The following is an 11942-nucleotide window of genomic DNA, read 5'->3' on the forward strand; positions in this document are numbered from 1 at the left end:
ACTTCCTCCCCTGCCTACCATCTCTACGTCTCAGCTCAAGTGTTTCCCACAGACGGCGCCAAGTGATACTCACGGGAAATTTAGGGTCCGCTCCCAGCAAGTGTCACTAATCCAGACGCGGGTTTTGAAGTTACCCTGAGCCTGAAATAACAAAGAAGATCGTTGAGAGGGGGCCAGGAGGGTGTCCTGGCGTAGCCCCTCCGACGCTCAAGTCAGTGACTGAGGATATATGGGGGGAGCAGCTAAGGGTGCTGCTGAAAACAATATAGTGAATATCTAATCATACGCTCAAACCTGGTATTTATAGGAGAATACCTGGGCTTCTAATGGGCCCTTCACCTGTGGGCCTCAGATATGGGCCGGGAGTTTGGGCCAGATCTTGATGGGCTCATCCCTGGGGTATCATGGTATATGGTGTAAGAGTGAGTCTCCTGTGAGACCGTCCCACGGATCCTAATCTGTAAGACGGTTCAACCCTACTCATATTCACAATAAAAAGTAATACTCTTAGCATAAAAAACAATACTTTTTCATGGATGACCCAATAAAAGATCCGTCTCATAAATACGACCCGTGAAACCGTCTCACACAAGTTTTTGTCATGGTGTAATGAGCATAATTAGATATAATGTGATTTATTATTTGAGTGGGCTTAGAATAGCTAGTGGCCTTGGATTGATTAAAGTAGAAAAAATTCGTAATAATGTTTGGCCCAAATATTGTACCCGACCCGATACGGCCCAAGAGCAGGTATTTGACGTGGTCCGATCAAGTCTTTCGCATTCTTCAGACAGCAAATTCTTACAGAGACCTTTCGAACCCTTCAATGGAGGAGGATTACAGTAATGGCGGTGAGAGTAACACCATCGTCGACACTGCTAAAGCTGAAAGATCCGTGTGGCTGATGAAGTGCCCACCGGTCGTTTCCAAGGCATGGCAGTCCGCTGCCGCGTCTGCCACCGACGCTCCCGCCGTCGCTAAAGTCATCGTCTCGCTCGATCCCCTGCATCCTGAGGAACCCTCGTCCCTCCAAGTACTTCCATCTTTTTCTTATTTGTGGTGTGTTAGAATGCTATGGGAGCCAACCATGGGCAGACCCAGCTGGGTTAACTGCTATCTCGTAGAAACTAGAAACTTTTTCTGTTTTTTAGATTCAAGATTTAGACCCAGGGTAGTGTAAACATACTGAATTGGGCAATGGATGTTTGGAATTTTTTTTAAAAAGAAAGAAAGAAAAACATAGTTGTTCATGTGTTTGTTGGGTAGTTGGTCGCAAAGGCTTTTGTTTGTGTGACGTGTTTATTTGGATTTAGGATTTGAATTTGTGGTGATCTTCAGTTTACCATGGAGATGGCTGGGAGTGAAGTTATGCAAGCACCCAAGAGCTACTCTCTCAATATGTCTAAAGATTTCGTTCCCATGTGTGTTTTCTCTGAGACAAATCAAGGTAAAATCATCAGTTATCTTATGGTATTTTTTTGGGATTGTTTGATTTTCCAATTTCGCATATGATGATCTTTAGTACATATATTGATTAATTTCTCTCTTTGTTGTCTATTTTTTTTATATTTTAGTATGTTGATGATTGGATATTTATTTACAGTATTAACTCTTATGTAACCATTAATGTTCATTGCGTATTGCGATTACTTTAATTTTTGATGTGTTATGGACGGTTTATTTAGTTGTCGGAGGACACGCTTTTGTTAACCTAAATATATAGTGTGTGACATTGTGAAGTAACAATAGCACGTTATCCGTACGTGCGATTGCTTCTGTAAGGAATTTGTTTTAAAGCATGCACTCGCAGCTGCGATAATTGTGATGCAATTGATCAAAGGAAGCAACAGAAGAAATATTTGATTTTTTAAATTTTCTATCACCATTTGGTTTATCGTGCTGGATGTTATGTGGGTCAGTATTGTTGTTTTGTGCAAGACATCGTAGTTTAAGAAAATTTGATAAACGAGAATCGGTGTGGAACCGTTGTAATTTTACTAGGAAAAGAAAGACGAAGGGTTTACTAAGTTAAGTGATGTATTGTTTCCTGTGGGGCTAAAACAACTTTTTCATTCTAAATTTCTTTTTCTGATGGAAATGACCTTTTTGATCTAAGCAACTTGCTTAAATTTTCCTTAAATTATTTTTTCGCAGATGAAATTTACACCTCTGATGCCAGCAACTTGCTTGAGTTTGAACATTCTGATATAGGAATGACAATAGCCTATCCAAATCATTAATATGTAACTTTTAATTACTGCATCATACTGTGAATTTTAATTACTGACTGCAGCTTAGGCGAGTTTCAATATTATGACTCATTATGTGTGATGCTACCTTGACATGTTGGGCGTTGATTCGGAATTACTTCTTTTAATATCCTTTTTGCTACCTGTTATTCTTCATTTACAAATTTTCATCGCGAAATTGACTTCAAAGGAGGCACTAGTACATTGATTGTTTACTTGTTCTTAAATTGTGTTTCTCCTTTCTTTTTCCTAGAAAGAATTGCAATGGAAGGGAAAGTAGAACACAAGTTTGATATGAAGCCTCATCATGAGAACATTGAAGAATATAGAAAAATTTGTCGCGAAAGAACAAATAAATACATGATCAAGAATAGGCAAATTCAGGTTGTACACTTCTCTGGTCTTTTTGTTTGCCTCTTGTGACTGGCAGTTTCTGTTTGATACATTTTTGTTAAAGTTCCTTTTCCATCACGCCTTAATTTTCACAGGTGATCAATAATGATCGCGGAGCGCACATGAGGCCCATGCCTGGGATAATGGGCTTTATTTCATCCACATCTAAGGTTTGCATACATTTTCACCCCTAAAGGTTAAATTCTAGGCATCGGTACATTTGTATTTTCTGTATCACACCACATGTCTTCTCATTGAAGTGCTGGTGTCAGATTTTTTATGCTTTCTGAATAAGAAACCTAATAAAAGTTTTGGAAAATCGATCCAGTTTATTACTCTCGACCGATCATTTATGATTTAGAGTATATGTCAAGCATTGATGTCAAAGATTTGAATGAATCCCAAAAAGCATCTTACTAATCTATTCCCCATTCTCTTTGGTTATCTTTGTGCTTAATCCTTTTACCTAATTAGAAGCTATAAATTATATCGTTTGTGCTGTTTATTTAGAAATTCACAAGAGGCTGGAAATGGATTTTTTTAGAATATGGAAATAAGAGGCATTATCCCGATCAAAAGAGAGTTTATCTGTAAAACGTCGGAGATTTTTTCTTATCCACAGAGTGAAGGATTGCTAATTCTCTTCATCTTTGGCTTCCTTGACTTTCCCAAACTAAGCTTTCCTTTTCTTTTCCAAATTAATATATAATGAACATTCACTCCCTAGCCCCAAATTGAGACATAGATACATGATAGTTCTGTGAATTTATTTTAATAGGTTATATTAAAATCCTGTTTACATTATCCTTCCTAGGGAGGTGAAGGTTACAAGAAATTTTAACTCATGATAGAAATTAATTATCAGTTGGTAGTGTTGTTAGTGGCTGACTGCTGTAAATGAACTCATTGAAATGTTTTATTAAATTAGGATCTTCGTATTCGAGTGCTGGTGTTTCTGTTGCACCTCCTCGTAGCCAATTGTGTGTCTCGAGTCTTGATTCAATTAATGCTTCAGAGACATACTTTTTCCCCATTCTCCACTGTCTTATCTTATAGTACATGTATTCCAACTGATTTGTGGATATTTATTTAAGATTTTTCTTTCAAAGTTGTTGAGGATTGTTTTTAGCAACAGTAGCGCCTTATCCTTTAAATAAATTGGGCCTTTGCAGGATAAGAAGAAAGCTGCTCCAGTTAAGGGACCAGATGTGAAAAGAACCAGAAGGGACCGTGGTGAACTAGAAGATATCATGTTTAAGCTTTTTGAAGAGCAGCCTAACTGGGCATTGAAGCAGCTTGTTCAAGAGACAGATCAACCTGCGGTATATCTTTGCTTGTCACAACGTACATGCACACTTGGAACCTTTGTTCTTATTGTTTCGTATCTTCTTTTTTTGCAGCAATTCTTGAAAGAGATATTGAATGAACTCTGTGTATACAATAAAAGGGGAGCCAACCAAGGTACATATGAGCTTAAGCCAGAGTATAAGAAATCGGCTCAGGATACAGGTGCTGAGGGATGAGTATTTTCTCTTTGTTGCACATTGTGTGATGAGAGTGTTAAAGTTGAGAATTGAGAGGGTTCTTTAACATTGTACACCTGTTACCTGTCTTGGAAGATAGTGCAATCTTTTAGGTTACAGATGTTTAAAATATGCTGCTTGATATTTACCCTTCCGTTTATTTTTAACCAATTGATGTATCAATTATGTAATGAATCAGAAACAAAAAAAACAAGTTAGTGTTATTTCCGTCTTAGGCTGATATGCTTGATCTGAAATGCTTTTCGTGTATGATAGTTAGCTGCTTATGTGACATCAGTTCTGATTGGGCTATCTTTAGTAACATAGTAAGGATGTCTTTATTCAGCTTATGTTTGGCGTGAGATACATGCTTGAATTTCACTATCATTCCACCTTTTCTATGTCTTGCTCATTCCGACCATTTTTCCAAATGACATAATGAGAGCGAGACTGACATGTCCACCGGGAGGTGAAATTGATGTTGTCACCACCGAATTTCCATCAGAATCCAGGATTGCTTCAGATGCCTGCATTTGCAACAAAATAAGATCCAACTGAGATCCCATCATTCACCTGTGTACCAAAAAGTGCAACTTTATAGGAGCACCAGCTTCAAATAGACTCTGTTGTACTTCTCAACATAAAATTGTGCTATAATTAATCCCGGCAGTCATATTGTTTGGAGTTTGTTTCGGACAGTTGATAGCCATAGTCAGACATTCAAAACACATTGCACTTCATCATCAACTGTGCCAACTAAAATGAACCTTTAAGACAATTTAGAAAAATTGTTGTTCATCCACTGAAATCCACTGCCACGTCTATGTTAGCATTGAATTATGTCAAAATCACATTGAGGACTGTAACCTGGGGCCATTGTTAGTGAATAGATTTTACTGAGCAAAACAAATTTGTCCTTGGTAAGTTTTTGCAGTTTTAAAACCTGCCCATGCTTTATGAGTTTCGCCAGAGAATGATGTTACTGCTTGATTTTGTGCTTTATATTAAATTGTTGAAACTACTTATTAGTTTTTTTCTAATGTCATATATTTGTACGTTCTTTCGCACCAATATATATCATACATTAATTTTTGGACTTGTTCTGAATCTTATATTTTATGCTTGAAACAATGGAAGCAGATGCCGCACCATATCTACTTGACTGCTAAGATAGAACCAATTTATTTGTACATAAAGCATATGCATGACCTAAAACCATTTTTTCGGTCAAACAGAAAGGTGAAGTTGAAATCAATGAGAATTCAGTTGCTTTCTTCACCATGTTTGCTTTTATTTTTGGTTTCCCTTGTCTAATTATTCTGTTTTTGATTCCGACTCTTTCTTCCGAAACTATATAGTGGGGGGGTGGGGATAAAAATTGATTTTTCCTTGGAATGGTATTAAATGCCGCAACACATTGGTATAGAAAACATGGGACATCCTCTTTATTTAATACAAAGTTTTCATGCCAAAATACACACAAGTGCCCCTTGAATCTTGAGTTGCTCATGCTGTATTGTATCTGGTCGAGTTTCATTTAGAGATCATGCTTGAACCGATGCAACGACCTTAGATTCTATTATTATTCATGATGCCATCACTTGTAATTTTAATTGTATGCCCCCTGATAAATGCTTTATAATTGTCGTTGCACGGTTATGTTATTCTGGTAGTTGGATTACTTTACTAGTTTACTGTTTTCAGTATGTTCATGCTGATAACTTCCAGTTTTCCTTTAATTTAAAGTCATGTCTACATCGTGGAAACTTACGCCTGTTTCACAGCATATCTCTTGTTATCGGATCAAGATATGTTTGTTTCCTTTTTCGAAAGAGTAGATAGTTTAGTTTTCTCTCTGATCGTGCATAATCTATCTGTCTCGTGAGGATAAGTGTGTTATCATCATATCATGTTAATGAAGTTGGTGGCACTGCCTAAATTGAGGTCTTCTTGAATGCTAATGGCTTCTGATGTGTCGCCCACTTGTTTACCATGTTCGTTGCATGCGAGCCATGATTAGTATCCTGAAAATGAAACGAGGAATCTTTCTTTGTCGTATTCGTGGGATATTTAGGACGCCTGTCGACTAAAGATAGTATTATCATCTTCTCAATGGTGCATTGAATGGTGCATTGAGTAGAGGAATTGACTTGACTCGAACTTTATTCAGCAATGGTGGCTCTTCGAGGCTGGAGGTAGGGACGCCCTTTTTCTATTTTGTGCATTCTAAAGGGACTGTTAATGGAGACATCGTGATTCCAATGAACGTGGATGTCAAAAATGGGTAACAAATAAAAGATGGAAAAGTTTGTGGAGATTTGGTTGACTGGTTTGGTGATGGTCCTACCCATGAATAGAAAACACGATTCTTGATATTTAGGTAACATATATGATCATATCATGGCTCTTTTGTTATCTGTTAACTTTAAGTAGGCATGTATTTTACGAGGACGAAAATACTACTCGATGTATATAGGAGATGTGGTACTTGTAAATATGCAGGATATGACAGACGATTAAGATTTGACCGATACTATCATTGTTGATCGTAATAAATATGGTATTCGTAGTTTATTTGTTGATGAACATATCTATCTATGGATGTAGATGTATATTCGATACTACACGACATGACTGCGTGATTATTTTACGAGTCTAGGTGCCTCATATGTGAGCATAACCATTGTATCTGTTACTGTTTGTGGTTTCTCTACTTGCATCTGTGGGTCATCTTCACGTTTATCCGATTTTTGGTTTGATTGGTGTTCTTTTCGTCAGCCACTTCGTTAATCTTTATCTGCTTTCTATGACGCATTGCTGATGCATTGATGTCGTTTGATTTTCATGGGGTTCTGATATGGCTACCCAATGTGGAAAAGGAGGGGGAGGGGGGGGCGGGGGGTTTGTTTGATATCCCAATCAAATTAAAAAAAATTAAGTTGTATGCTTAATATTACGTCTTCATGTTCTGATATCAGATATTGTTGACATGTCAACGTTTGAAGATGAGAATGGTTGCATGCTGATGACGGAGTGATGATCATAATAAATTTTGAATTAGAGTGATGAATTCATTTGAGAATGGTTGAAAGTAGAAGCAAATAGTAGGGAACCCAAGATTACATGACTAAATTATTCTGCGGGTTATCATAATCTTGATTCTTCTTCTTTTACATAGATCGAGATGATAAATTAGTATTTGCCTACTGTACGCGAAAAGTTAGTGTGATGACAACCGCGATAGCGATTGTCATTATCGTCTCAATCAAGATCATGATAACCCTGATTCTTCTTCTTTTACATAGATCGAGATGATAAATTAGTATTTGCCTACTGTACGCGAAAAGTTAGTGTGATGACAACCGCGATAGCGATTGTCATTATCGTCTCAATCAAGATCATGATCTTGATTAAGTCGAGTGGATTGGATTTGACTAAAGTTTAGCGTGAATGATCTTGATTAAGTCGAGTGGATTGGATTTGACTAAAGTTTAGCGTGAATCCATCTTTTAAAGACTGCATCAAGAAAATAATTCAAAAGCTCAACTTTTGTGTAAAGTCATGTGGAGCTGATTTTAAATGATTCATTTGTGGCCTCACTTGATTTCTGGTGCAGTGTTTGAGTTGGGTGGGATTCACTTTACTGTTCCGAAAGTACCAAACATGAATGATAAAGTTAGGGGAGTGGACCAACGCCTATTATCCAACTGACAAGTAGTTTGATTCCACGGACCCCAATGATCGAGTTCGAGTTCGAGTTCGAGTCATGTGAATGGAGAAGCAGAAGGTCGGAAGGGTTTATTTCATCCTACTCATGTGGGCATTGTCTTCATGATATGATGGATGACCAAGATTTGCCTATGCATATATAGGACCTACTTTTTTTAAAAAAAATTGTATGTGTGACAAGATCTTACTCGTTGAAATGAAGTAATGATAGTGCCTACATAGATAGGATCTCATCTACCTGTCGGAAGAGTTCTCTTCCATGATGTGTTTTAGCATCAAGAACTCACTTCTAAAGACGCCGCGGTGTTGCATGTTTATGGCATAGACGACGTAGCCATGTGTGCCCGATTGACCGCGAAAACGAAAATCGTGACGTGTTCGCATATCCTAAATTACAAAATTGCTTACATTCTTCATCATTTCAAAGATGTCCAAATTGTTTATGAAATCGAGTCTTGGCTAATGAAAGCGACTGGTCGAGGGTGTTTCAGTCCCTGTCGTTGCACAATTTGCAGCAGAGAAAGACTTGTGAATGAATAATCACGTATTTCTATCATGTCCCGATACCATGCAGCAATGCTTATAGGGATCCAACAAGATTTTATATTTACTAACATTTACACATAAATTTATATAATTTATTACTATATATTAATCGGGATGTTTACTATACAAGTAGTATTCTCATCCACTCAGCAAATGACACGTATGTTGAGTGATAAATCGTGATCACTCATCCTTACATCATGATTGAACGAGTGATCATGCTTTATTTACTGAGAACACTTGTCATGTGTTCAGCGTGTAAAGACATTCATTACCCATGTGAGTAGCATGAGCAAAGCCCATTAAAAGAGTGTCAGCAATAAATTATGATTTTAAAAAGACGATTAAATTTATAGATTACGAAGAAGTACGGAGAAATCAACAGTGAGAAGTGTTTCGTCGAGACGGATTTAATCGGAACACACTTTAATAGCTTGGAGCAAGTTTTTAGTTAGGATTGACAGCTAAGGATGCAAAGCAAGAAACTAAATCAAATTATAAGTCGAGAGACAAGAAGATTCGCTCGTGCAAATCAAATCTAAATTTTAGCTGTCATTCATGTACTTTCTTTGTTACCAACGAGAATATATAATACATAGAGTGAGTCTCATGTGAGATAGTCTCACGGATCATAATCTGTGAGACGGATCAACCCTACCCATATTCACAATAAAAAGCAATACTCTTAGCATAAAAAGTAATACTTTTTCATGGGTGACCCAAATAAGAGATCCGTCTCACAAATACGACCCGTAAGACCGTCTCACACAAGTTTTTGCCTAATACATATACATATACATATAGATATACATATACATACATATATATATGTATGTATGTATATGTATATATATATTATTATAGTATATAATATGAGAATCGAAGTTGTCCAAGTTGTAATGGTCGGACTGATGTCCGACTGGTTATTTCTGGCCGGGTCACCATATTTATGGCGTTGGATGTTAGAATCTTGTCAAAGTAGTTGGGTTCTCAAATTCCCAATAATTCTCTCAAAAAATATAATTAAATAATATCTTGATATTTTTTTTGAGAACTAATAATTTTTTTTATGATGATCGAACTTGTTGTCACTTTTCTTCGGTGCACACTGAGTATACTCTTGGGTGTGACAAGATCGCTCGACGAAAGATTGGTTGGGAGAATTGAACTCATGATTATTGACTAAATGTTCATCTAGTCCACCAACTCTGACACTTGAAAGAGAGGAATTAATTGTTCTTTTCTCCATATAATATGGATTATTTCTTTATTGACATATTATATTATAATTATTTTTTTTTGTGCGGGAAAATCTATCGACATATGGTGTGTTGAAGATTTTGATAATTCCATTTATCGAAATATCATCATAACTTAAGACAAAATCTCATCAAATAATAATAAATCTCACAATATAATTGTTGTAAATATCATTATAAGATATTTTTGTTGTACCTTTAGTATTATTCTTAATCAAAATGGAATAACAAGTGGTGTTGAAATTGCTAATGTCTCCGCCCATTTCTCTATTTTTTTTTTTTTAGAATCTTTCAACTTATTTAGAAAATAAAAAAAACTTCAAAACTAGCATAACAATTACTGTTAAAAAATCGACGCCACGTCGAAAAATATACATAAATTTTTTTTCTTCAAAAAATAAAAGAAAAGAAAATATAACATATTAAAATTGAAATTTAACTACACAAAGTATATATCAAAACTACAAAGACTCAAATATATATGACCAAAAATTATAAATTTACCTTTATAAAACATAATCCAGTTGAAGTAATTTTTTCGTTCAAATTCTGTTCGATAATTTTTATTTTGTCACGATTTTCTAGTAAAAAGAGAATTAAAGGAAATGGTATGTAATTTTATGGAAAAAATTAGGTGTATTTCCATACCATATTTAGTTACTATAAGGATCTCTCCTGAATAAATTAAACGGTTTTATAATAAAATCATCGCCTGAGTTATAGTGTATGATGTATTTAAATAATATAAATTTCAATTCGTCGTATCAACACTTTATCAGGTAAGCCCGGTGCACATAATTTGTCCATGCAATTTACATGTATATCATAATTTGTAAGCTATTGCATGAGCTCAAATGTTTACTCAATGAGCGCTGAAAGATAACGAACACAAGATTCACCTTCATAAAAAAATAAAATTATATATTTATTAAAGTTTTCGAATTTTAATTTCATCAACTCACACAAAAACACCCGTGTTGCCATGAAAATTTTACGGTACAGATCGTATATTACATCATGGTTCTATGATTCCGAGTATCTTTTCCTATTTGATCACTTTGAATTCAATATTCGAAGCTGGGACGATGACGACGGAAATTACCTACAAAGAAGTTTTATTGTTGTTGATGTAATTGCTAGCATCTTTAAACTATCCATTTTGTGGCAACTTGTTACTAGCAACTTTAATGTACGTGTACATCTTGAACAACACAAAATTATAGTATTTTTTTTTGAAAAAATTAAAATAATACGTACATGTATACAGATGAAAGTACGAACATTTGGTACCATTCTTAAATTTCACATGGCATGGCTGTCCGAAAGAGAGAAAGTTCAGAATTTTTATATCTGTAACTTTTTTTTTTTTTAAAAAAAAAAAAGAGAGCATCATCAACTTTATTCAATATATTGGGATATTATAGAATGATGGTTGTCTGAATTGAGGTGGGACAAGATGTTTCTTAAAGCAATATACACACACACATATATATATATATATATATATATATATATATATATATATAAAATATATTACAATTAGATCTCGAACTCAAGAATTTAGTCCCAAATTTAGAATATTAGTATCAAATGACCTACAATTTATCGGCTATTCTAAAATAATTTTATATCTGCTATATTCATATATATACAAAATTAAAGCGGAAGTAATTAGAGTTCTCAAATTTGTGAGAAAATGAGGTAGGAAATTGTTGGGACCAAATTAGATTTTATAATATGTGAATAAACTCTTTTAAAAAAAAAATTAAACTCTGATTCATTCTCAAGAGGTTTTTAGGAGTTAAAAGATACTCTTGAACAACTAGTTTTTTTGGACTATTGAAAAATAGACAAATGCGGAAACAGTCTGGCTTATTAGTGAAAAAATATATAAAGCTTTTGATAATTTAACAAAAAACAACATGAAATATGATTTGTAAGAATGTAAAGTGTGTAGTAAAATAACACAAGAATTTTTATGGTTGTTCTGAGATAACACACTTACGTCACTCATTCTTCCACTTCTAAATGTTTTACTAAAAGAATTTGATTTCACAACATTTAATGACAACCAATTTCAGCTAGAAATTATCGATTCCAAAGCTGAAACTCTCATTGATGACTTTACAAATTTGGATATTTAAGAACTCTACGTGTACCAGAAAAATGATACAAAAACCCAACGGTCACATTTAACGCTTTACAAAAACACAAAAATTTTGTGAGACGGTTTTACGAGTCAA

The 11942-nt window shown here is 35.1% G+C and overlaps 1 protein-coding gene across 1 annotated transcript; it reads left to right on the forward strand.

The window, feature by feature from the left end:
* The first annotated feature begins 769 nt into the window (after positions 1–769).
* On the forward strand, positions 770–4422 carry LOC140819988 (uncharacterized). The gene is made up of 6 exons (XM_073180280.1): positions 770–1033; positions 1339–1447; positions 2503–2633; positions 2738–2812; positions 3815–3964; positions 4043–4422. The coding sequence occupies exons 1-6, from the start codon at positions 827–829 to the stop codon at positions 4163–4165; spliced, it is 795 nt and encodes a 264-aa protein (XP_073036381.1). The 5' UTR covers positions 770–826; the 3' UTR covers positions 4166–4422.
* The last annotated feature ends 7520 nt before the right edge of the window (positions 4423–11942 follow it).

Source organism: Primulina eburnea, chromosome 18, assembly GCF_022965805.1.
Source record: "Primulina eburnea isolate SZY01 chromosome 18, ASM2296580v1, whole genome shotgun sequence".
Classification (NCBI taxonomy): Eukaryota; Viridiplantae; Streptophyta; class Magnoliopsida; order Lamiales; family Gesneriaceae; genus Primulina; species Primulina eburnea.